Source organism: Pseudophryne corroboree, chromosome 3 (assembly GCF_028390025.1).
Source record: "Pseudophryne corroboree isolate aPseCor3 chromosome 3, aPseCor3.hap2, whole genome shotgun sequence".
Classification (NCBI taxonomy): domain Eukaryota; kingdom Metazoa; phylum Chordata; class Amphibia; order Anura; family Myobatrachidae; genus Pseudophryne; species Pseudophryne corroboree.
In genome coordinates, this window is record NC_086446.1 from 707,441,205 (window position 1) to 707,469,144 (window position 27,940).

General features: G+C 42.4%; 1 protein-coding gene across 1 annotated transcript in view; it reads right to left on the reverse strand.

The window, feature by feature from the left end:
• LOC135056655 (alpha-2-macroglobulin-like) overlaps nt 1-27,940 on the reverse strand; it is a 234,536-nt gene that overhangs the window by 181,948 nt on the left and 24,648 nt on the right. Inside the window, exons 3-7 of the mRNA XM_063962101.1 lie at nt 22,885-23,044; nt 21,212-21,264; nt 16,897-16,917; nt 15,495-15,651; nt 4,433-4,517 (exon numbers count right to left, since the gene is read on the reverse strand). Of these exons, the coding sequence (XP_063818171.1) occupies nt 4,433-4,517; nt 15,495-15,651; nt 16,897-16,917; nt 21,212-21,264; nt 22,885-23,044 (476 nt within the window). The remainder of the gene's footprint in view (nt 1-4,432; nt 4,518-15,494; nt 15,652-16,896; nt 16,918-21,211; nt 21,265-22,884; nt 23,045-27,940) is intronic.

A 27,940-nucleotide genomic window follows, 5' to 3' on the forward strand; every position in this document is an offset into this window, starting at 1 on the left:
TTCCTGGTTTGACGTCATAAACACACCCAGCGTTCGCCCAGACACTCCTCCGTTTCTCCGGCCACTCCTGCGTTTTTTCCGGAAACGGTAGCGTTTTTAACCACACGCCCATGAAACGCCGTGTTTCCGCCCAGTAACACCCATTTCCTGTCAATCACATTACGATCGCCGGAGCGAAGAAAAAGCCGTGAGTAAAAATACTATCTTCATTGTTAAATTACTTGGCGCAGTCGCAGTGCGAATAATGCGCATGCGTACTAAGCGGAATTTCACTGCGATGCGATGAAATATACCGAGCGAACGACTCGGAATGAGGGCCATAGTCAGAATGTGTAACTATGTTGCTAATCAATGATAGAGACGTTATGAAAGCATCTCTCAAGAGCTGTTTGCTCTGTGTTGGTGGAAACTAATCCCACAGAACCAGCTACAACATTGAAACATTTGTAACAACATATGAGTTACAACTAAACTGCAGAACTGTGCTGTTGATAGAGGATCTAAATGTGGTATAACAACATTTATAAGCCATGATATCAAAGTAATTATAGTAATATATGAGCCACAGCCAGACTGTATAATCGTTCTATTAATAAAGGACACATATATGGTGCAATAATATTTAATAGCTTTTCAGCACTGTATTATATATTTTTCTAACTGGTGACATGACAAAATTACTCACAATGATTCCTTTTATGCAGCAGGATATCTGTGAAATATGAACTGTATTTAGCTGGGTAGTATTTATCTTAAGAATATAGTCAAGCAAAGACCGTTCGTCCTATTGGAACACACCAGCCCTAATGAGTTATACTATACAGATATAAATTATTGAAATCACTGGTGACTGTCTTTGGGGTGAAAGAATACACACCTTTTTCACAACACTTACCATATTTGATTATACCAAAGCTTAGTCCTCCAGGAAGGATACATAATATGAGGTGAATGTGGTCACCCAGATCTGCTGTTATATACTTATTGAGACTGATTCTTTTGGGGATCTCTGTGATAAAATTGGTCACTTAGGGAGCCTTGTGATGATTCTTCAGTATAGGGATTAAATATAGTTATACCTTGTAACATATACCCTAGTACAGTGGTTATACTGCAAATAAGAATCAATACACAAATCTCTGTGGAACCCTAGGATATGTACTGATAATTGCATAATATTTATTAATAAGCACAAGAAAATATAAGGATATACACATACTATAATAGGCATACAGAACTCTAGCTTTGCGATGCCTTGTGTGTGGGAAGTCACATATTTTAAACACTTTTTCTATTCTTTCACTTCTTTATTTTATCCTATATTTCGCAATGTTCTTTTTAATAATATGAATTAAAAGTTCAATTTTATTATGAGCATTAACGTGCACCACTATATGGCAATCTTGTTTTCTTCCTGTATACAGATTATCCTACCTTGCCTGTGGTAGCACCCCCCATTAAAGACTATTTATATGAATAAAACAGAAAATATCTAAGGGGGTCAATTCAAAATAACAGAAGACTTGTGCGACCTTCCTTCTCTCCATTTAATCATGAACGATAACGCCCAAACGGACAATCGAATCAAAATTTGGATTGCACCTCCAGTATATAGAATGTTATAAATTACAAAAACTGTACCTGACATCGGTGCTCCCCGTGTAATGTCAAGAACCATGGATTAAAATTTACTTACATTAAGAAGTCTCAAATGTATGTCTCTATAGCTTTACCAAATTATTAATACTCATTTATATGTACAACAGTGAAAATCAGAACCTCCCATGCGAAGAACGGGCAGAACAGCTATTATATATATATATATATATATATATATATATATATAATTCTTGAAAGCGGCACACGGGGTTAGAATTCAGACACAGCCACAGCAGACAATATCAATGTTTTGATGCTTTATTTCCTCATCATCATCTTCATGGCGAGAAAATAAAGCCTCTACATGTTGGTAATGGGCCTAATCGGTAAGGATTGCAGTTTCTGCTAAAATGCAGTTTCTACAATCAAATAGTTGCCTCCCAGAAATAGTGAAAAAACGCCCATCATAAAAAATTGCGAATGCATCGCAATATGCGGTCTGATCATAAAATCATACACAATTACCGGAACAATTAAGATTTTTTCCCATCTGCACCAGGCAAGGTAGTCCACAATTTTTGCTAAACAAGAGGATGGAAGTGGTCATTGCTGACATCAGAGGCCCACCTTAAAAACGCCTGGGCACGCCTGCATTTTTTCAGACACACCCAGAAACACCAGCTTCTTGTCACTCAAACAGCGGCTGCATTGCGATCACAATGTGTATGCATTTATAGTCGCTGTTTTTGCTGCAAATGCGCAATGTGAACGCTGCACATGCGCAGTCATTCGATAATCGGCCCCATTGCGATTAGCAAATTTTGCATTTCTCACTGAATTAGGCCCATTGTCTGCTGAGGTCTGTGTCTGAATTCTAATACTGTGTGCCACCTTCAAGTATGCTGTACATAGACCCCTAAATCAGGTATTAATGTGTTAATTGAGACTGGCAGTGCTGCCTGTATATGATATATACCTCTCTCTCTCTCTCTCTCTCTCTCTCTCTCTCTCTCTCTCTCTCTATATATATATATATATATATCCTTGCACAGGATTGGTCGGTCTCTCTCTCTCTCTCTATATATATATATATATATGTATATATATAGCAATGGATATAGAGGTTTGGCACTCCTCCTGTAACTTATAGTAGAAATGGCTCCGGTGCCCTGTCCTTTAGAAATATGAACGTAGACAGTGTATGACTGGCACTCGGGAGACTTGAAAAGATAGGCTGACACAGTTGCTGATGTCATCAGCAACTGTGTCAGCCTATCTTTTCCAGTCTCCCGAGTGTCAGTCATACACTGTCTACGTATATATATATATATATATATATATATATATATATATATATATATGCCTTATGTTGTAGATCTTGTGTGGGATTATCATTTTCTAAAAGTTATAAACATATAAACATATAAACAGTACACTGTGCCTCATACAGGTATATTCACTTACTTACAATTTATATGCTAATGTTGCGGGAGGTGCCCATAGTAAAAAAACGCCTCCTACCAGCCTCTGCCATCTGAGAGCTGCATACAAATATGTAGCACCAGATCACTGTGATGGCAGCAGCCAGGGCCAAAAAAAGGATTTCCGTCACCCGAGTTATTTGGCACCCCACCCCAGTGGCGACAATCCCTGGCAGTAGAGAAAGCCGGGGCGGATTGGCCATAGGGCTCATCAGGATGATTCACAGTATGTTATACCTCTTGTGCTTCCCGTGTTGGGCCACTTCCACAAATTTTTACAGGACCCGTGATTTGGGCTGCAAGCTTAAATGCATTGTACAGTTCATGAAGGCTGGGATAAGGCAGCGACTGGATCTCCCTGCCTGTGACCTTGAGAGGTGCTGCGGATCCCGGTCACCAAGGCTACAGGAGGAGAAAGTGCGTGCAATAGCTGCCCGGGAGGAGAGAGAGGACGATGATGCTGCTGCTGCTGCCTGCCCGATCAGTACAGGCTGTCAGCTGCTGACAGTCAGATAAGTGCTGCCAGAAATGCTTAAAGTATACTGGCCTGCCACTAGGCCTCCTCTTCATTCCCAGGTTGGCGGGCATGGCAAGGTCCCACTGGCACCTCTAAGCTTGCACCCCGTTCACGTGCCCCCAGTAGCAGCTGTGCCGCAATGCTCGGCTGAAGCTTACTCAGTCTAGCCATCGGAACTCCTCTGCTGGGGCCAGGAAATCTGCCTCCAAACACACAGACCATGGGCCCGGGATACCTGCACAATGAGGTCAATAAACCACCATTTTGGAAATTAGGCCCAGTTGCCACATGTGATGTTGTTGCACTTGATGCCAACTTGTGTGCAGCTATGAATCTGTCCTTACTGTATATGTTTTATGAGGTTAACACTGTGTAAATGTTTCTAGGACTACTGTGCAATGCTAGTTGCACATGGTACAATTATCAGATCTATCAGCCATCTCACAGCTTATTGCGCAGTGTGAAGACAGCACTTGGGGCAGACGTTCGCTCATACATTTAACAGATTTGCTCCCGACATCCGGAGTGCTGCACAATGTTCGTCAGTCCCAATAAGCTCATGTTGTGTGGTAACTGCAGTGTGTACAGAGATCTGCCTAACAGCATGTAAAATACATCACACCAAGAAAATAATTGTTCATATAGGAACAATATTTGTGTAGTGTGTATTCAGGAGATTGAATGTTTTCAGGATTGTCTCATCTGACAGAAACAAATTGTGGATCATTCATCTTTCAGATGTGTGCCTAGCTGAAATAGAAATAAAATCTAGTAATAATAGAACAGGACAGTATAAGTTTGAAGAGCCACACTATAGAAATACTGTTCTTCATACCTGCCACAAGCATCCAGGTGAAAGGATTTATCTATCACTGCTATAGGGGATGGTACATTCAAATGAAATTCAAATCTCTTCAGTACTGAAAGAAATAGAAAGAGGAATTGAAATTATATACTGTAGAGGATTATGGGCACAAAATGACAGTAGCGAGTTACATTTTTCTTATGTCGTTAGGTTATACTGTAGGTCCGCCCCACACAGATCAATATGATGGAAAATGTTAAGTGTAGTTCATTAGAATGTATTTCTCTGAGGACATACTATGAACAGCAGAAAAAATTAAGTGAACAGGTATTTATAAATAATGCCTTTTGTATGTGGCTGTTTATTAATTACATCAAGCTGAACACAGCAGTGGTAAGCAGGATTAAACACTTAGGTGTCTAACTAAAGAGTGTATTCAAACTGCAAACAGATCTCATAGACTAAACGTTATGTTATCTATTTTGACTGCAAATGTATATTTCTACACTAGCAAGGAGCTTTAGTTATCCTAAAAAATACATGACATTAGTGTGTTGGTTAGGTACAATTTGGCAATCACTAGCATGTATAGGTTGGATGAAATGAACACTCTGACCAATCACACCTCCCAGCTATGTTATATTTACACTAAATAATGGAAATTCATGTGAACATACAATATTTCAGATAGTTATTACACAGAGGACATTATGTACAGTTATTTGTACTTGAGTTAAAAATTATGTGGGCATTCCTAGGATGGACCCTGATTTAATTAACTGGTCAGCAAGTCATCAGAGATTTAGTCATTATATCATCTATGGAGTAGAGGGTCAGGTGATCATATGTGTAGGAGTTTATTGATCTGTGTCAAACTAGGAGGTCAATTTGAAGTTGATAAATATGTACCTCTAGTTTCTGATGCCCCCCCCCTCAGCCAGAATAAGCTGCATGTTATATTCTGTAACTTTTTTTTATTTTTATTTGAAATTGCAACACGTTTGTCTATGTAATCTGTTACTCTTCATATAATTTCTATAATCAAGCATTGCACTTCTTTTGTAAATAAAGTTTTCCTTTATTAGTCAGTTTTATAAATTCTCCAGAACTCAATTTTTGAGGAAGCTATTTGATCACTAAGGTTATGCTGTAACCTATTAGTTGCTAGAAGCAGAAGGAAACCAGCTAGCTGTGTGGTAGTCTGTGTTGTTGAGCCTGCACAGTTGTGATAGAGTGTAATGGGTGATGGCAGTAAATAGGTGTAGGTGTTATGCACACCAGTGCCTGCAGGAAAGTACTAGTGTCAGAACTGTTATGCACTCCAGTGTCTGCAGGAATGTACTGGTGTTTGAACTGTTATGCAAAACAAATGGACTCACAGACAAACTGGGGAATATGACATAACGTACACAGAAGGTGATAGGGTAACAAAATACACACACAGTGAACAGAGAAGCCCAGAGGCTAAGGAACTGGGTATCTCCCTTGTATTAGAACTGCTCAGATGTAAAAAGCAAGATGTTGTGTTTTAATACGTAGAGAACCCGAAATGCTGTTGCTAAGGGCAACAGCAAAACCCTAAAGGGTTACCAACGGGTGTGGCAGTAAACTCCTTGGTCAGAGATGGAATGATAGACACAAGGAGAGCCTCCACAATCCTGATTCTCACTTGCAGTGCACAGGTTTAAGCTTACTGCCACTAAACTGACCCCTGACACCTAGCACAGTGAGACAGGATTAGACAGGCAAGTGTTAGAATACAGCCGCAAACTTGCTAAGTTCACAGAGTAATAACAGAACCCCAGCAAGCTAAACGACTGACTCCAGTCTTACTGCTAGGTCTGGATTGGCAGAGTGTAATACCAAATCCCCAGGCCTATTTGCAGTAAGCAACAAACAAATACAAAGCTACACAGTACTGGCTAACTTTCATGAACTGACTAACCAACAGAGATTCAGCAGCATCTGCTTACCCTGAAAAGAGGCCTTATACAGCAGGTGCTGTCCACGCCCCACTCAGACCTCACAGACTGTGAGCACAAAAACCAGCACCGGATCCCCTGCCGTGCACAGAGCCTATAACCACTGCACAGCAAAAGACCCGAACCGGAGTATCAGCTGCGCTCAGGTTACTCCACTAGCACTTGTCTCCCGGTTGCCATGACGATGTGGCAGCACAGGGCAGGAGACCCTAACAGTACCCCCCCTCTGACGAGGGGTCAAAGAACCCCTACCACCGGGTTTATCGGGGAACTGCGAGAAGAAAGAGCGTATCAGTCTGGGGGCATGAAGATCACAACTGCGCACCCACGACCGCTCCTCCGGGCCATACCCCTTCCAGTGCACCAAAAATGACAGCCGACCCCGAACCACCTTGGAGTCAAGAATCCTTTCAACAACAAACTCCCTCTGGCCACGTATCAGAAGAGGGGAAGGTCTTCCACTGGAAGAAGGATTACTAATCGCCCGTTTTAAAAGGGAACAATGAAATGTTTTATTGATACCCAAAGAACGGGGCAGATCTAACTGAAATGCCACCGGATTGATAACCCTGGTGATCTTATAAGGGCTGATGAACCGGGGCCCTAACTTATGAGATGGCTGTCTCAACTTCAAATTCTTGGTAGACAACCAGACGAAGTCTCCTAATTTGAAGCTGCAGGGTCTTTTCCGCTTATCAAAAACCCTTTTGGTCACTAATGACACAGACACAAGGGCTTTCTTCACTTTCCGCCAAATACCTCTAAGGACCGAAACCACAGAGGAACCACCAGGCGTGGAGTCCAGGGGGTCAAAAGAATTGGCCTTAGGATGATGCCCATACACACAAAGGAAGGGAGAGATCCCTGTAGCAGAGTGAGCCGCGTTGTTATAGGCAAACTCCGCCATGGACAGATGAGCAACCCAGTCAGTCTGACACTTGGAGACATAACACCTGAGGAACTGCTCCAAGGACTGGTTCACCCTTTCAGTCTGCCCATTAGACTGCGGATGGTAGCCTGACGACAAGCTGACAGAAATCTGGAGATCGGAACAAAATGCCCTCCAGAATTTGGCCACAAACTGGGATCCGCGGTCAGAGACCACATCAAGTGGCAACCCGTGGAGACGCACAACATGCAGCATAAATAATTCAGACAGGCGTCTGGCTGATGGCAGCCCAACCAGTGGAACGAAGTGCGCCATCTTCGAAAACCTGTCAACGACAACCCAGATGGCTGTCATCCCCGAGGATTTGGGCAAGTCCACCACAAAATCCATTGAAATGTGGGTCCATGGCTTAGATGGGATAGAGAGTGGATGTAATGGGCCAACAGGAACCCCTCTAGGAGTCTTATTTCGGGCACAGATGTCACATGCCCGAACCCACTGATCCACATCCTTAGCCACCGAGGGCCACCACACCGCCCTAGATAGCAACTCCCGAGTTCTGGCAATACCCGGGTGACCTGCCGACTTCTTGGCATGGAATTCCAGGAACACTCGCTGTCTTAACCTAGGAGGCACAAACAAAAGACCTACCGGAAGGTCTGGAGGAGCCTGCTCCTGTGCTCTAAGGACTAATGATAAGAGGTCCTGGGTAATGCCCACTTTAATACATGATGGGGAAACAATGGGCAACGGCTCCTCGGTGGTCTCCTGGATTGGAGCAAAACTCCGCGAGAGCGCATCAGCCTTGATGTTTTTTGACCCAGGGCGATATGTTATCAAAAAATTAAAGCGAGCAAAAAACAAAGCCCATCGTGCCTGCCTGGCATTGAGACGCTTCGCTGACTCTAAATATGCCAGATTCTTATGGTCAGTGAGAATTGAGACCACAAACTTAGCCCCCTCAAGCCAGTGTCTCCACTCCTCGAGTGCATCCTTAATAGCCAACAATTCCCGGTTACCCACGTCATAATTCATCTCGGCAGGCGAAAATTTACGGGAAAAGTAAGCACAGGGATGAAGGCGATTATCAGACACTCCCATCTGAGAAAGCACTGCCCCAATACCCATCTCAGAGGCATCCACCTCCACCACAAAAGGACGCTCTGGATCTGGGTGTCGCAGCACCTTGGCCGAAACAAATGCCCTTTTGAGACGGGCAAAAGCCGCTTTAGCCTCACAAGACCAGTGAGCAACATCCGCCCCTTTCTTAGTGAGTGCCACCAAGGGCGCCACTATAGACGAAAATCCAGCGATAAATCGTCTATAAAAATTCGCAAAGCCCAGGAAACGCTGAAGCGCCTTCAAACTAGTGGGCTGCACCCAATCCAGGACTGCCTGTACCTTGGAACCCTCCATTTGGAAACCTTCTGGGGAGATAATATATCCTAGAAATGCGATTTGCTGAACTTCAAATTCGCACTTCTCCAGCTTCGCCCCAAGCCGGTGGTCTCTGAGTTTCTGGAGGACTAAGCGTACATGCTTCCGATGTTCCTCCAGGGAATGGGAGAAGATTAGGATGTCATCTAAGTATACAACTAAGAATCTATCCAAATATTCCCTGAGCACATCATTCATGAAATCCTGGAAGACTGCCGGGGCATTACAGAGCCCAAAAGGCATCACCAAATATTCATAATGCCCTGAGTGGGTATTAAAGGCAGTCTTCCATTCATCCCCCTCTCTTATTCGGATTAGATTGTACGCACCGCGTAGGTCAATCTTAGAAAAAATGGTGGCAGTACGAAGCTGGTCAAACAAGACCGAAATGAGAGGCAGTGGGTATGAGTTTTTAATCGTGATACGGTTCAATTCCCTGAAGTCGATGCAGGGTCGCAACGAACCGTCCTTTTTACCCACGAAGAAGAACCCCGACCCAACTGGAGACTGTGAAGGTCTGATAAATCCCTTAGCCAAGTTCTCCTGAATGTACTCTGCCATAGCCTGAGTCTCAGGACGTGACAGGGAGTACAACCTGCTCTTGGGAAGCTTAGCATTTGGCAACAAATCAATGGCACAGTCATAGGGGCGATGGGGAGGTAGTACCTCTGCAACTTTTTTGGAGAACACGTCCGCAAAATCTGCATAACACCCTGGCAATCCTGGCAAACTTAGCTGCGAGAGCCTGACTGGAAGGCTCAAGCAACTCCTGAAACAATCAGTACCCCAACTAAGAATCTCCCCAGAGACCCAGTCAAATTGAGGATTGTGGGCCCTTAACCAGGGTAACCCCAACACCAATGGGGCAAAAGTACAGACAGTCACATAAAAGGACAATTTTTCAGAGTGTGTGGCTCCAATAAACAAAGAAATCTGGCTAGTGCAAGAGGTAATTTTACCTTGGGATAATGGTTCCCCGTTTAACCCACAAATCTCAATTTCCGATGCCAAGGGTACTAAGGGAACAGAGTGTTTTAGGGCGAATTGGCGGTCCATAAAAACCCCGTCGGCCCCACTGTCCACAAAGGCCTCAGTCTTGACAGTTTGACCGAGGATCTTCAAGGTCACCGGAATGATAAAAGTCTTCTTGGGAAATTCTGACTTCTGGCCTGACAGGATATTTCCCATCACCCTCAGGCCCTGAAGTTTTCCGGCTTTTCTGGGCATGATACTACCACATGACCTTTATTCCCACAGTACAAACACAACCCCTGCTGTCTCCTCCGCGTCTTCTCACGCGAGGAGAGGCGGGTAGCCCCAATCTGCATAGGCTCCTCAGAAAATTCCTCAGAGTCTGAGGTTCCCTTGGGAAGGAAGGAAATCTCAGTCTCCCTTTCAAGCCTACGCTCTCTCAGCCGACTATCCACCCGGATGGATAACTGCATGAGCTGATCCAAGCTATCAGGCAAGGGATATTGTACCAGTTGGTCCTTTATCTGGTTAGAAAGACCTCTTCGGTACTGGTGTCTCAGGGCTGGGTCATTCCACTGGGTATCATGGGCCAACCTCCGAAACTCCGTACAGTAAACCTCAACTGGCCTTCGCCCTTGCTTAAGGATCGAAATCTGAGCCTCGGCTGAGGCCGTCTTGTCAGGGTCATCATACAACATGCCCAGTGCCGTAAAAAAAGCATCAACACTTTTAAGCGACGGACAGTCAGGCTGCAACCCATATGCCCAGACCTGTGGGTCTCCTTGTAGCAAGGAAATCACTATGCCCACCCGCTGAATCTCCGATCCAGAAGACTGAGGCCTAAGCCGGAAGTATAGCTTGCAGCTCTCCTTGAAACAAAAGAACTGCGAGCGATCTCCAGAAAAACGATCCGGGAGATTTACTTTCGGCTCCTTAACCCCTGCAGGTGCTGCTGCTGCGGGAGCTCCGCCAGCAGCCTGGGAGGTGTGCATTTTAATGGACAAATCATTAAATTGCCGAGTCAGGACCTGCACCTGATCGACCACCTGTTGCAACGTATTTTGAGGGGTATGCTCCATATTCCCACAAAATTTCAACAGGAGTATTAGGCTGCTGAATATGTTATGCACACCAGTGCCTGCAGGAAAGTACTAGTGTCAGAACTGTTATGCACTCCAGTGTCTGCAGGAATGTACTGGTGTTTGAACTGTTATGCAAAACAAATGGACTCACAGACAAACTGGGGAATATGACATAACGTACACAGAAGGTGATAGGGTAACAAAATACACACACAGTGAACAGAGAAGCCCAGAGGCTAAGGAACTGGGTATCTCCCTTGTATTAGAACTGCTCAGATGTAAAAAGCAAGATGTTGTGTTTTAATACGTAGAGAACCCGAAATGCTGTTGCTAAGGGCAACAGCAAAACCCTAAAGGGTTACCAACGGGTGTGGCAGTAAACTCCTTGGTCAGAGATGGAATGATAGACACAAGGAGAGCCTCCACAATCCTGATTCTCACTTGCAGTGCACAGGTTTAAGCTTACTGCCACTAAACTGACCCCTGACACCTAGCACAGTGAGACAGGATTAGACAGGCAAGTGTTAGAATACAGCCGCAAACTTGCTAAGTTCACAGAGTAATAACAGAACCCCAGCAAGCTAAACGACTGACTCCAGTCTTACTGCTAGGTCTGGATTGGCAGAGTGTAATACCAAATCCCCAGGCCTATTTGCAGTAAGCAACAAACAAATACAAAGCTACACAGTACTGGCTAACTTTCATGAACTGACTAACCAACAGAGATTCAGCAGCATCTGCTTACCCTGAAAAGAGGCCTTATAAAGCAGGTGCTGTCCACGCCCCACTCAGACCTCACAGACTGTGAGCACAAAAACCAGCACCGGATCCCCTGCCGTGCACAGAGCCTATAACCACTGCACAGCAAAAGACCCGAACCGGAGTATCAGCTGCGCTCAGGTTACTCCACTAGCACTTGTCTCCCGGTTGCCATGACGACGTGGCAGCACAGGGCAGGAGACCCAAACAGTAGGGTACAAAAGTCAGAGAGACAGACTATCCAATGTGAATATTATATTTAGCTCTTCCTTTGTTATATCAGGACATGGGAATCTGCATGATTGGTCAAGGTGATTAAATTATTTTCACTATGACTATTGTCAGTGAAATTTCAGAGATACCTACTGGGGTCCCTGACAATGACCAACTTAGACACTTTCAATTTAGTCATCTTCCCATCTACTTCATTTCTCTATTAGATGGGCCAAGTGGTTCTTATCTGCTGTCAATTTCTATAATTCTGTATTTAACTAGGAATCTTTTATAACTCCCCTCTGCTTCTCTCCTACTCACACTGTAAACTCTACTTGAAGTTATATTATCTGTTAAGCAAATGAATGTAAGTCAACATACAGTATCTGCACAGGTTTTAAAATTTGTCCATTACAAGTATTGTAGTCAATTATTGTTTGAGATCACTTTTAGATTTGGATCATAATCATGTCCAGTAATCATCCCTTGCTATGTACAGTAGCTGCAGATTTCTATGTTGAGTTGCTATAGTACTAGTCACACAGGTTGATTCATATCGAGTAGATGACCCCCATTTTTATTATCAAGAACATGTTAATGTTATTCAAAACTGTTTGGGGGGTACTACCAAAGGCAAAATAAATCTACAAAAGAAAGGAAGAGAAATGGTTTGAAATGCCCTATGGTGGTGCACACAATCTTATATTAAAATATAACTTTTATTACAATATATAATAAAACCAGCGAATATTAAAAGGAAAATAGAATGGTGTAAATAAGAAAGAAATCGTGATTAAAATGAAAATGCTGCACACTAGATGTCACCGGATTGGCTCGTATATTGCTATTGGAGTTTATAGATAGTCAAGAGTGTGTTAGGAGTGTATAATTCCAGTATATACATCCATTAACTGTAGTTCACGTTCATACTACGGTTCTTCTGGCTATAAATAGGACTCCTAAAGTAAACGTCTACATTTTCTAATCCCTCCCAGGATTTAAAGTATGAGACCATTTAAAGAAGCAGGATTCCAGATGTCATCGTATATAATATAATGATAATACCCTGATTTATATAGATTGCTGTGTGTGATGCTTTCAATAAATATTCTCAATGAATTGATCAAACAAATAGTGTATATTATACTTTCTTATTCCACTATGTCTCAGAATTAGTGTCCAGACTCTATTATAAGGATTCAATAGCACCTATGTGCCCTCCTAAGGCCCACTTGTCTCACTCTTCAAAGAGATGTGCAGACTGTGGTGGAGCTCCATTCACAGCTCAAAGGTTTTGTTAATTCCCCCCCCCCCCCCCCCCTTACTACACCAGGGACTTGTAGTCAGGGTAGTCAGGGAAAGCAGAGCCTACCCTATCCTCCCTGCCATACTCCAGAGTTTTGATATAACAATTATTATAATAATACAAAGAAGATATTTATGACTTATAAATATCTTCTTTGTTTATTGTAATCCTTTTTATCGTTAAAACTCTCCAGCTTTGTGGGGTCCCACCACGGGCATTAATGCTGCACAGAAAGGTAGACAATAGAGGCATGCCCCTGAGTGTGGGGGCGGGCCTTGTGCACGGATGAACATTTGGATGTGTCATGTGACCAGGAAGTGCACTGTAGTTGGAGCTCAGTCAGCAGCAGCAAGAGATGCAGGTAGGAGACACAATGGACACTGAAGCTTAGTGTAGTGAGGAGAGAGTTACAGTGAGTAGGGGGTGAGACAGGCTACCAGCATTCTAATGCTTACAGAGTGATATTGCACACAGATAGATGCAATTTTGGTGAGATTTGTTGGGTGGTAAAAGAGGGTTGTGTGTATATCGTGGTCAGCAACTGCAGCTACATACACATCTCAGTAGGGTGACCATCAGCCATGGAATATGCATGCAGACACAGTTATGCTGCTGCAGAAGACACAGTCCTGGCTACGGGCGGGATGCACTATAAAGGTGGAATACATTCAGCCAAACATCGTGCCATTATCACAGTGGTACCAATCCCATATGCAATAACATATGCGATTAGTACTGCAAAGGATAATTCTTATGATAAAAGCTGTCCTTTCCTATGCGCTCCCGTCACTGGACTTCCAGGTATTGGCCCCTGGAGTCCATCTACACATGCGCAGAGTGACGCGGCACCCACGGGGCATGCTGGGAGGGATCCCATTGGATCCCTCTGACAGCACATTGCGGAAAGAAGCCCTTAGACATCTATAGGGTATTGCCAGCAAAAGCTGGTGTTACTCTCTGCACCGAAGCCCCAGGATGTGGGGCTTAGTGCATATGTAAATGTGGTAAAAACCACTGAAGATGGGGGTTTTTACCGCATTTTTTTAGTGCATTCCACTGTACATCTGCATCTATGTCTGAATCCAACCCAGTGTCCCATGTCTGCACAGAATATAATACAATTGTATTATGATCAGAGACGTCACCGGGTGTAGTGATACCCGGTGCGCACACCTAATATGCCAGCGCGCTCGTGGCAAAAGGGGGCGTGGCTGCAAAAGAAAGGGGGCGTGGACTCATGGGTCATCACTCCGGGGGGGTGCCCAGCATCTCCGGAGATGCAGGGCTTTACTGGGTTGCCCCCGGAGACTGTTTGCAGCATTGTCGGCTCCTCTTCTATGACAGGAACTGGGTGCTGCAGCAGAATTGCACACTGAAGCACCTGGCTCCTGTCATTGCGGAGGAGCCCACAGATTGGTGTCAACCCTTCTAGGTGTCACACCCGGGTGCGGGCCGCACCCCCCACACCCGGCTTGTGACGCCACTGATTATGATTATGTCTAGTACTAGACTGGGTGACAGGGGGGGTAAGGGATCTCCTCAGTGGGCCCCACTTCCTAAGGTTTCCTTTTCCTCTCTTACGATTCAAGTTCCAGACCATTCACTGAAATAAAACATTGTTACTTTATTAGTGGGTCATTTACTTGGCACAGCAGGACCACGGACTGGTGAATGACATGGACCCTTATCACAGCATCCTACCCCTGTGGGCCCATTATGCACCAGCCCAACACTGGTTCTAGATGTTCATAATGTGGACTATACAAAGTATACAGATTACCCTTCATAACTGTGGGCCTAATTCAGACCTGATCGCAGCAGCAATTTCTTTCTCTAATGGGCAGAACCATGTGCAGTGCAGGTGGGGCAGGTATAACATGTGCAGAGAGCGTTAGATTTGGGTGGGGTGTGTTCAAACTGAAATCTAATTGCAGTGTAAAAATAAAGCAGTCAGTATTATTTACCCTGCACAGAAACAAAATAACCCACCCAAATCTAACTCTCTCTGCCCATGTTATATTTGTCCCACCTGCAGTGCACATGGTTTTACCCATTAGAGAAAGATTTTACTTCTGCGATCAGGTCTGATTTAGGCCATGGACTAGACATAATTTATATGGGTCATGTTTGCTGTATACACTGGGTTATACACACTCATACAGGTTATATACACAGACCTGGGTTCAAGTCAGTAGGGATTACAGAACTCTGTGACAATAGTCGTACAGTTCCTCAGGATATAAACTATGAAATAGTACCAAATATGTTAAACTTTATGATACACAATTTATGTTCTGCAAATCATAAACTTGCAGATGTTGGCAAAGCATAGACTTATTTATACATATTGTTGTGCAATTTTACTGTTGTAAATTTAATTATAACCATATGTTAGCATATTTATTTTTTATATGTAAATCTATTACTACGCTTTGGTTTATGTGCAACTTACCATATTCAGACACAGTAAAGTATTTTGCACATGCAGAAGGTATGTTAATTGTATAACTTCCAAGAGATAGTTCATTTGACAAAGGGAAAGTGAAATCAGCAATCCCATGGTTAACAGGTGCATTCAGCCATTGTCCAATGCGGTTCTCGTTTGGATCCTGTGAGTAAACAGAGTAAAGATAGATCTGTTGTAATCCATTGTGGCAGAGGCATTACTTGTGGGATGTAGGGGGTGTGGATAGTGCCGGATTACCAAATAGGCAGAGTAGGCACCGGTCTTTGGGCGCCACACCTTTTAGGAACCCCCAACCACAGAGCAATATAATATTAATTTGATCTTGAAAAAAAAATTATAATTAAGCTTTCTTAAATTGTTTCCAAAAGATAGAAAAAATGAATCAACTCAAAGAAACTAAGGGGTCTATTTACTAAGCCTTGGACGGAGATAAAGTCCAAGCCAATCAGCTCCTGTCATGTTACAGGCTGGGTTTGAAAAATGACATTTAGGAGCTGATTGGCTGGTACTTTATCTCCATCCACTTTATCTCTGTCCAACTCTTAGTAAATAGACCCCTAAAACCTTACATTAAAGATTTTATAGAGAAAATACTGTATTAATGTAATGTACCCATTAACAACTTAAAGTACATAAATCATAGACCTCAGATTCACATTACAGTTTCCAGATTGTAGACTGTTAGTTGGTAAAACTAAACGTATTAGGAGGTAATTTGCGAGGGAGCCCCGACATTTAGACTGACTAGGGGCCTCCACAGGGTTTAATCCGGCACTGTGTGAGGACGGCACCCGGGTGTCAACCTTCTAGGGGGTGACACCAAACTGCTGACTCCTCCTCAGTGAATGGGAGATATTATCGTGCAGCGCCCAGCTCGTGTCACTGTAGAGGAGCCAACAGTGCAAGCGGAGTGTCTGGGGGGCAGCCCAGCATTACGGGGAGCGCTGGGTACACCCCCCAGAGTGATGTAAACATTTGATAAGTTTAAGATTTTGTAATAGTTTTCCTGGTAACATCAGCAGTAACATTTAGTAGATACAATCCAAAATACAGGAGCACATTACATAATAAACAGAAAATAATAAAAGCAAAAATGACTGTGGGCTAGATGCATCATCGCTTAGAGAGAGATAAAGTGGAGAGAGATAAAGTACCAGCCAATCAGCTCCTAACTGCCATGTTACAGGCTGTGTTTGAAAAAATGACAGTTAGGAGCTGATTGGCTGGTACTTTTGCTATGTCCATTTTATCACTCTCTAAGCGATGATGCGTGACTTGATATGATGGACCTTTTAATGTAAAATAAACATTGGTCTTGTTCTTCAACCTATATAAATGGTTAAATTAAAACATAATCAGATACAGAAATTGGTAATGTAATACCTACCGTTAGCTTAATCACAGAAATCTGATAACAAAGAAAAAGAAAAAAGCATAGTGAAAATAAATTCTTAATGACTTCTTAACTATGTGTTGGTTGGATACATACAGTCAGGCAAACAGTATACAGCAGTATCATTGCATCATCTCACTTGGCACTGGAGCTAAAAGTACTAATCTGTATCTCTCAAGAGTTTTACAGTCTCATTATGTGTTTAGCAGTGTGAAACAGATCAGCTGTATACAGCAGGGCCTGATTGTGAGTGTCGGACACAATATTGTTGTCAGATGCAGTTGGATATATTTTCTCCTGTGTACGCATCTATAGCGGCAGGGTGACGACTGAGAGGTGACAAGGAAGTGGCTATGTGAATGAATGGAGATGGTACATCTTATGGGCGCATCATGGCCGTGTTGCTGACGTGGCTCTGTGCTCAGACGATTAATCACTCACATTGGAAGCCATACTGTGATGGACAATCTACACTTTGCATGTGGCTGATGCAATTTGAGATAATGGTTGCATTTAAAGATGCCCCAAGCAGGATTTTACCATCTAAAGATGCACAAAGTGGGCATCTTAGTCCTTGCACATGCAGATGCACGCTTGTACACCAAGGAGGGGCTTGTACACTAGGGAGGAGCTTGTACACTGGATTAGGGCTTGTACACCAGGGAACGGCTTATACAACAGGGAGGGGCTTATATACCAGGAAAAGGCTTGTACACCAAGGAGGAGCTTGTACACCAGGGAGGAACTTGAATATCTGGGAGAGGCTTGTACACCAGGGAGAGGCTTGTACCAAGGGCGGATTGGCCATATGGCTCACCAGGAAGACTCCTGGTAGGCCAACTTGTCTGTGGGGCCTATTTTGTGTGTTGTCATGTGGGCCACCCCCCACATGACAGGCAGCCCACCACACTCAGTACACTGCATTGTCATTCTGTTATTCAAACTCTGCAGTACAGTAATTCTGCCATCCAGTGATGCTGCCATGGCTACAGAGTATGTTATTCGTCTTGTGCTGCCCATGTCAGGACACTTCTACAAAATTTTACTGGACAACTTTTAGTTCCCAATCCGCCCCTGGTCTCAGAAACAACTGCAGCAAAAGACGCATGGAAGGCCACAATTGCTTACAAACAGGCCCTATGAGGAGGGATCCCGTCCCCCTCAACAGACTCCACCCCCTCATCAGACCACACCCCCATTAGGGCTACTTCCATAAATTTCCCGGGATGGTTTTCCATCCCAATCCGCCCTTGGCTTGTACACCAGAAAAGGACTAGTACCAGTATTTGCATAAAGTCGCCTTTGCAAGACTGGCAAAGGATCCAAATACGTCTACTGCAGCATCCAACTCCCTTCAATATTCTTTATACTTTGGGTGGCTGACAAGTCCAATTGTAACCTCAACAAATAGTTTAACAAACAGGCATAATGGGGAAAATTTAACAGGGTGTGAGAATCAGAAAGTGAACGATTTTGTGAGAGTTCTCCTGTTTTTTTTTTTTTTGTAAAGTGGTAATCATGTACAGTATATGGCAAAACCAGGTAGATTTTGCCATATAAATGATTGCCACTTCAAAAAATAACAGGAGAACTCTCACAAAATCGCTCACTTTCTGATTCTCACACCCTATTACATTCCCCCCTATGAATGACAGGGGATATATAGGGTGACATGTTTTCCTTTGATTTGCACTATACTTTGAAAAGTCAAAACATTTACATGAACAGAAATGAGTGTAGTAATGCACTTGGCATACTGCATTTCCCAATGTTATGTTTTATCTATTTCAATTGCAGAATTATGGTTCAGACACGTTTGCCTAAATTGCCACCACAGTGATGCGTTCTCTTCTAACTGTATTCTTCTTAGTAATGTGGACATATGGTGCGACTACACAATGTGTTATATGATCATGGCTCAGGTTATATAATTATAACTGGACCTGGAAGTTCTACATTTTAAATAAACATGTAAAACTTCTAGAAGCTGTTGCAACGTATTAATGACATTTGATTTAAATTTAGTTTAAAACCAAATTAACACCAAAATATTTTTTTAATTTTGCCCTCTTCTATTTTTCGCCCAGCTCAAACCCCATAGAGAGAGGTCTGGTGATTGGTCTTCCTGCTTACATCATACCTTGTCTCTATATAAAATTGTTAAAAAAAATAAATAAATTAGAATGCGTGATTACCCTGATTACTGATGCTGGCATTTCATGTAGTTATTGTCTGCAACTCAGCTGGGTAAAGGGGCAAAAGACAGAGGTCCGATTCAAGTGACACTTGAATTGCTACAGTAGGTGTACAAGGTCACTTCTGTACCTTGTAGCAATGTTGGAAGTGTTTGCTATACAGATGAACCTTACTTTTGTAAGAAAGCTTGTATGTTTTAGCACTATTAATTACATTGTATGAAGCTGAAAAAAATTCAACATTGTACAGTATCATATTATATTCTAATTATCTGATCTGTAGAATATTGCAAACATAATGAATGATCCAATATCAGAATATAAAAAAGTGTTTTTAGTTCATATTTGTTATATCTTATACTTTATTTCTCACTTTATACTGAGCAGTTTGGTATCTCTGTGATAGCATTATTCTCAGTATCTCTTTATTTGATTCAAATGTATCTACAGGTTGAGCATCCCATATCCAAATATTCCGAAATACTGAATATTCCGAAATACAGAATTTTTTGAGTGAGAGTGAGATAGTGAAACCTTTGTTTTCTGATGGCTCAATGTATGCAAACTTTGTTTAATACACAAAGTTATTAAAAATATTGTATTAAATGACCTTCAGGCTGTGTGTATAAGGTGTATATGAAACATAAATGAATTGTGTGAATGTACACACACTTTATTTAATGCACAAAGTTATTAAAAATATTGGCTAAAATTACTGTATCTTCAGGCTGTGTGTATAAGGTGTATATGAAACATAAATCCAATCTGTGCTTAGATTTGGGTCCCATCGCCATAATATCTCATTATGGTATACAATTATTTCAAAATACGGAAAAATCCGATATCCAAAATACTTCTGGTCCCAAGCATTTTGGATAAGGGATACGCAACCTGTAATATATAACACTTATGAAGTGTTAAAGCTTTTAATACCAACTAGTACATTGTCAGATTTCAGTTAAGAAAAAAAAAATGTTATTTAGTAGCGGTGCACATAAAACCTTTAAGTAATCAATTCATTCATTCATTCATTTGCTGTATTAATAGTAATTTTCTACGCCCACTTAAAAATAATAATTTGAATAAACTACTGTTTATTCAGCTTGGAGAATGATAAAGTGGAGAGAGATAAAGTACCAACCAATTAGCTTCTGTCATTCTTCAAACAGCCTTCAAATTGGCGGGAACTGATTGGTTAGTACTTTGGGATATACAGGTATTTATTAAAGGACAATGTTGAAAGATTTAAATCAATCAAAATCAATGTACTTCCAGGGCTAAAACGTACATTAACAATCATTTAAAAATTAATATAAAAAATCATCTGTTAGTAAATGTGTGGTACAGCCCCTGAAGCTCAACAATAATTGAGATCAATTTTCATCAATTTGAAATCGATTAAAATTGACTTTCAGTAAATAACCCCCTTTATCTCTCTCCACTGTATTTCTCTCCAAGCATTGATAAATCTCCCCTTCTAATTCATGAAGTGTAATCTGTTTGGTGAGTAGTTGTCACTGGTTGTTACTGACACAGGACCTCATTCAGGTTGGATTGCAAAATTTGCTAATCGCAATCCGGCCAATTATCAAACGACTGTGCATGCGCATCATTCGCATTGCGCACATGTGAATAAAATAGTAACAGAAAATGTATGTACATTGTGATCGCAATGCAGCCTCTTTCTGACGTTTTCTGGTTGTGTCTGAAAAAACACAGGCGTACCCAGGCGTTTTTAAGGAGGGCCTCTGATGTCAGCAATGACCACTTTCATCCTCTTGTGTTGCAAGAATTGCGGATGAGCTTGCCTGGCTCGATATTCCGGTAGTTGCGTATGGTTCTGCGAACAGCTGCATATTGCAATGCATTCGCCATTTCTACAATGCGCATTTATTCTATATTTCTGGGCAGCAACTATTTGATCGCAGCAACTACTACAATACTTAGCAGAATTTGCAATCCTTACTGAATAGGGTCCACTGTACAGTATTTCCCCATTTCAAAAAAAGTCTGTTTCAGGTTTATGTACTTTCTGACTGCTATATTCTGCCTTATTCCCATGTAACCAAGTTGTTATTTGCAATTTAATGGGATGCAAAAAATTTAAATCTCACCGTTTTTGGTGCAGGACGGAAATCCGCGTCCACAGATATCACCCGAAACCTCACTAAAATCATCAAATAATTAATATCAGGTAAAGTGTCTATACTTACAGTATTTTAGTCAAGAAAATAATCATGTAAATGAACACAATTCTTCATCCATAACACATTAAGGGTTGTACAATACAATTTTAATCCAGAACAGTTTTTGGTACTTTGCTAGTGGTAGTACAGTAACTGAGATACTGTATATGAATGTGGCACATTACCTGCAATTGTCTATACAGCAGTGAGGTGCGGTGAGGTCAATGGCTGGGGAGGCACTGGCTAGTATCAGAGCCTGAGTTACACACACACATACAGTATATAATTTGGTGGTGAGTTTTGACTACAAAAATTATTAGAATAAAAGAAAGATAAGATAAATTAATAAAAAAATATATAATACGTTAAAAATGTCTTCATTGAATTAATATAATATTTTTTACAGTAAAAACTATGGAGTTTACAGGAGTATGACAGTGAAAGCTCTGCCTCCCCTGCTACCCTGACTGTACGTCACGGCTATACAACAATAAAAAGCAACATACTGTAGTGATGGAGAGGAAAGGATGCACCTGTTTTTACCAGTAAAAGACCTCTGCATCGGGAGATGGCTTAAAAGAGATATAAGACATTTGCACAAAGCAAAAGAAACAATGGTGGTCATTCCGAGTTGATCGCTCGCTAGCTGTTTTTAGCAGCCGTGCAAATGCTATGCCGCCTCCCACTAGGAGTGTATTTTAGCTTAGCAGAAGTGCGTACGAAAGGATCGCAGAGCGGCTACAATAATAAATTGTGTAGTTTCAGAGTAGCTCCAGACCTACTCAGCGCTTGCGATCACTTCAGACTGTTCAGTTCCTGTTTTGAAGTCATAGACACGCCCTGCGTTCGGCAAGCCACGCCTGCATTTTTCCTGGCACGCCTGCGTTCTTTAGAACACTCCCTGAAAACGGTCAGATAACACCCAGAAACACCCTCTTCCTGTCAATCACTTTGCGGCCAGCAGTGCAAAAGAAAAGCTTCGCTAGACCCTGTGTGAAACTGCTTCGGCCGTTGTGAAAGTACGTCGCGCGTGCGCATTGCACCGCATATGCATGCGCAGAGGTGCCTTTTTTTGCTTCATCCCTGCGCAGCGAACATTTTCTGTTAGCGATCAACTCAGAATGACCCGCAATGTACCTGTGTCAACAAATAAGCACTGAGGTCACACTGACATCTACAGTATGGCGGTAACTCTGATTAGCATGCCTCCCAACATGACCCATTCCAGGAGGGACAAAATGAACTGCTCCTGGACATCCCTCTTATATGTGATTGGCATCACCTATGTTCAATTATTTAATTGATAAGAAGGTATATTAACACAGGTGTTGGCAATCAAAAAATAAGAGGGAAGTCAAGGTAGAGAGCTTTTTGTCCCTCCTGGAATGGCTCATGTTGGGAGATATGGATTAGTTGAATTGAAAGAGCCAGTTAGAGGTGCTTTTTCGAACAATATTGGTCTTTTATTTCAAAGCCAAATACTACAATAAAGGCCAATGAGTTCCAAAGTCTCAAAATATATTTAAGCACATAGTTTGTCCATTTCATATCCCAACTGTTTAATATTAGCTGCTATGTGATTCCATGCTGTTTAGTCCTACCTGTATCACCCGGCTTGTATGTGGTTTTATCAGTCTGGATGAAGCACGTATCACGTCCACTGACTATTACAATCGTCTTGGTCTCATTGACATTGAGGTGTTCCCCATGCACAACTGCGTGTAGAGACCAGACTGAGAAGTCTTCTTCTTCTGCAGGAACCTGGTGAGAAGTAAGGGATCATTCTAAGTTATCACTGTTTGGACAGTTGGGGCTTTTTGCATGTCTGGGAGATCTCAAATGAATAGTTTGGATTTTAAGTAATGTAGCTCACTTTAATGACTACTGAGTTGTGTATACTTTAAATTAAGTATTATGTTATTTGTAATGAACTAAAGTATTATTAATATTTGTGGATTAATAGTTTAACATCCTCCTTACCCACTTAGTGGCGGGCTGGGCAGGGGGACAGAGTGCCGCCTTACCCCTGATCCACTACAATTTTAGAATTTCAGGGTCACCTGACTGCAGTATGCTCCTGCTCTGGCCGTAATGACTGACAGCAGGGGCTAACTAAAAATGGTTGCCCCCATAGCAGGCTACAAGAGGATGGCCATCAATAACCAATTGGGAGCCAAGGCTTCCTTTCCTAGAGAGTGGGAAAGGGGTTTGGGCTTAACAGAGCAGTGTGATGGGAAGAGCCTGGAGCTAAAAAAAAAGAGGCAGAGGCACTCTCAGAGTTTTCATTGCCCCCAGGGAGGAGAGGGACAGAGAGGGCAGAGGTGATCAGTTGCCCAGAGAAGAGGATAGCCTGCTGCATGTCTTCTCTACCACTTCAGAAACAAGTTAAGTGCCTTGGGGGGAGACACTAATTATTTATACTATGTATGTGTACTAAGTGTGTGTGTGTGTGTGTGTGTGTGTGTGTGTGTGTGTGTGTATATATATATATATATATATATATATTTTATTATTGTTTTATTTGCATGTGTGCAGCCAGCAAATGGTCAAGCAGGATGCAAGCAGTCAGCCGAGCATGATTGAAGACTTGTCAGGTAAGCAGGGCCGAGTGCTGCAGCCCAACACTGAGGAGATGTGAGCCATTTGGCGGATGCCTGCAGAGATTTTGTACCAATGAGCGCCTGGCGGTTCTTTCACTACAGTCGGAGGATGGAGCTCACTCCTGAGCCCAGCCTTCCAGCTCCTGCAGTGCGTGCAGGGAGGGATTGTCATGATGAATCTCGCATAGAGCCAAACACGAGGAGCTGTTGAACCAGGCGGTGGTGGGCGCAGGAGCAGGGCTTCAGGCAAGTATAGTGCTGTGTGTTGGCATTTTGTGTGTAAGCGGCACTATTAATGTGCGCATTAAGTGTAAGGGGCACAACTATTGTGGGCATTTTGTGTGTAAGCGGCACTGCTAATGTGGGCATTAAGTGTAAGGGGCACAACTATTGTGGGCATTTTGTGTGTAAGCGGCTCTACTAATGTGGGCATTAAGTGTAAGGGGTAAAACTACTGTGGGCATTTTGTGTGTTAGCTGCACTACTAATGTGGGCATTCAGTGTAAGGGGCACAATTATTGTAGGCATTAAATATAAGGGGCACGACTATTTTAGGAATTTTATGTGTAAACAACACTACTACTTTGGGCATTAAGTGTAAGGAGCACAACTACCGTGTGCATTTTTTGTGTAAGTAGCACAACTACTGTGGGCATTATGTTTGAGCGGCACCATTACTGTGGGCATTAAGTGCAAGGGGCACAATTATTTTGGGCATTTTGTGTGTAAGCGGTACTACTAATGTGGATATTAAGTGTAAGGGGCAAAACTACTGTGGGCATTTTGTGTGTTACCGGCACTACTACTATGGGCATTTTGTGTGTTACCGGCATTACTAATGTGGGCATTTTGTGTGTAAGTGGTACTACTATTACTGTGGGCATCAAGTATAAGGGGCACAACTATTGTGTGCAGTTTGTGTGTAAGTAGTACTACTACTGTGGGCATTATGTATAAGCTGCACCAGTGCTGTGGGCTTTAAGTGTAAGGAGCACAATTACTGTGGGCATAAAGTGTAACTGGCACTATTACTGTGGTCATTTTGTGTGTAAGCAGCACGACTACTGTGGGCATTATGTGTAAGAGGCACTACTGCTGTGGGCATTAAGTGTAAAGGGCACCACTACTGTCGGCATTGTGTATAAGGGGCACTACTGAGTGACATAACATGAATAAGGACCACTACTGTGTATTGTAATGTGAATAAGGGACACTACTACAGTATATGTGTAATATGAATCAAGGTCACTACATGCAGTGTAATGTGAATAAGATTGTGCTACTGTGTGGCATAATTTGAATTGGGGGTACTATTGTGTGACTACATCTCTTGTGAGATGTATCTATGACCTAAAGTGATATATTTAATTAGAAAAAAAATCTGCGAACAACATGTCAGAGCTCAAATGTACTTTAAAGTGTCAGAACTAAAGTAGATAGGTAAAGGGGCATATCACACTATCACATTATAAATCAAACTATATGTTGATATATAGTTTTTTCTGATTAAATATAGCATATTTTGGATTTGATACACTGCTGATCCTCAATAAAGATTTTGCATGCACCAACAGTCAGATTAATTAAAAGTGCAAAAAGCAAGTAAATTGCAAGTTTTAGCTGGTGATACGGTCTTTTGATTATGTTTTTTTACCCATTTGGAGGACAATCTGTTTAGGTTTTTCTTGTGGGAGACAGTATGTGTGTGTGTTTGTGTGTGTGTGTGTGTGTGTGTGTGTGTGTGTGTGTTTTCCTATGGGGACCAATGTGTTATTACTGTGGGGGGCCATTGTGTATGTTTTTTTCCTGTGGAGGCCAATGTGTGATTTCGGCGAGACAATTCCCACACCCCGTGCACTGTGGCCAAGCCCAATTTTTGCTATGCCTCATCCCTTTTGCTATGCAACTCCCCCCTTTCCGGGCACACCTGCAGTGCACGCAAGTGTGTTACCTTAGTAGACCAAAAAAGCTTTTCAGTTTTCAGAGTAGCTCACTGACTCTGGCCAGCCCTGGTGTAATGGTTAGCATTACTACCTCACAACACTGAGGTCACAGGTTTGATTCTCACCATGGCCCTAGCTGTGCTTGTGTGGGATTCCTTCAGGTACTCTGTTTTCCTCCCACACTCCAAAAATATACTGGTACAGTTGGTTAATTGGCTCCTGACAAAAAGTGAACACTAGTGTGTGCATGCACATGTGATTAGGGCATACTAGATGGGGCAAGTGGGTCTTATCTGCTGTCACAGTCTATGTTTCTATAAATAACACTGTGTGTGTCTTTATTTCATTGAATACTTGTGGTATGCCAGAATATTATATTGTCTTTTTGTTGGGTGTGGTATGGAAGGTAGATAGTAACTAGGTCGTCAGTGTCTAGGTCGACCACTATTGGTCGACAGTAACTAGGTCGTCAGGGTCTCCAGGCCGACAGGGTCTTTAGGTCGACATGGTCTAGGTCGACAGGTCAAAAGGTCGACATGAGTTTTTAATGTTTTTTTGGTGCCGTTTTCTTCATAGAGTGACCGGGAACCCCAATTAGTGCACCGTGTCCCCTCGCATGGCTCCTTCGCTCATCATGCTTCAGGAAAGATTACTGTTCCAATCGTAGTCCACGTGGATCGTTAAGTATGAAAAGGTTCAAAAAAAAATTTGTAAAAAACTCATGTCGACCTTTTGACCTGTCGACCTAGACATCCTGTCGACCTAGGAACCCTGTCGACCTAGTTACTGTCGACTCTCTGTGGGTGGTGGCGTCGGGTGGGGTTAGTGTGTGCTCTGTAGGGGTGCTGCTGCAGTCACTGTGGTTTATGTGTGCTGTGTTAGGAGTGCTGTCCTGTCTGTCCTGGCTGTCACTGGCTGTCACTGGTGTTTCATTTGCTGCAGCTGTACATGGGTGTTGCTGTCCATGCTGTCACTGTGTTGTACAGGGTGCAGGATAACTGTCATTCTGTATGCTGTAAAATAAATGGGTTGCTGCTGGCCCTATATGTTGTAAAAATTCAGGGGGCAAGTTGTTAAAAATTAAAAGCACACTGCTCCTGTATGCTGTAAAATATTGGGGTGCTGCTGGTCCTGTATATTGTCAGAATTCAAGGGTGCAGTTAAAAATTAAAAGCACACTGCTGTATTCTGTAAAATATAGGGGTGTTGCTGTTTAAATACCATTACACTGACGCTTAATGCAATAAAAAGTCAGGGGTTCAGCTGTTAAAAATTAAAAGCACACTGCTCCTGTATGCTTTAAAATATAGGGGTGCTGCTGGCCCTGTATGTTGTAAAAATTCAGAGGTGCAGTTATTAAAAATTAAAAGCACACTGCTGTATGCTGTAAAATATAGGGGTGCTGCTGACCCTGAATGTTGTAAAAATTCAGGCACACAGTTAAAAATTAAAAGCACACTGCTGTATGCTGTAAAATATAGGGATGTTGCTATTCAAATAACATTACACTGGCCCTTAGTCATCCAGCTACCTCATTGCACCTCTTTTTTTTTATTTGCATTATGTGCTCTTTGGGGCCTAGTTTTTAAAACTGACATCCTGCCTGCCAATACAGTGCCACTCCTAGATGGGCCAGGTGTTTGTGCCGCCCACTTGTATCGCTTAAATATATGTAAAATATAGGGGTGTTGCTGTTCAAACAACATTACACTGGCCCTGTATTGTGTAAAAATTCAGGGGTGCAGTTGTAAAAAATTAAAAGCACACTGCTGTATGCTATAAAATATAGGGGTACTGCCGGACCTGTATGTTGTAAAAATTCAGAGGTCCATTTGTTAAAAATTAAAAGCACACTGCTCTTGTATGCTGGAAATATAGGGGTGTTGCTGTTCAGATAACATTACAATGGCCCTGTATGTTGTAAAAATTCAGGGGTGCAGTGAAAATCAATGTACACTGGCCCTGTCTTGTATGCTGTAATTATTCTAGGGTTCAGTGAAAATCAATGTACACTGGCCCTGTCTTGTACGCTGTAATTATTCTAGGGTGCAGTGAAAATCAATGTACACTCAGTGGCAAACACAGGATTTGCATGGGGGGGTTTCCAGAACTGG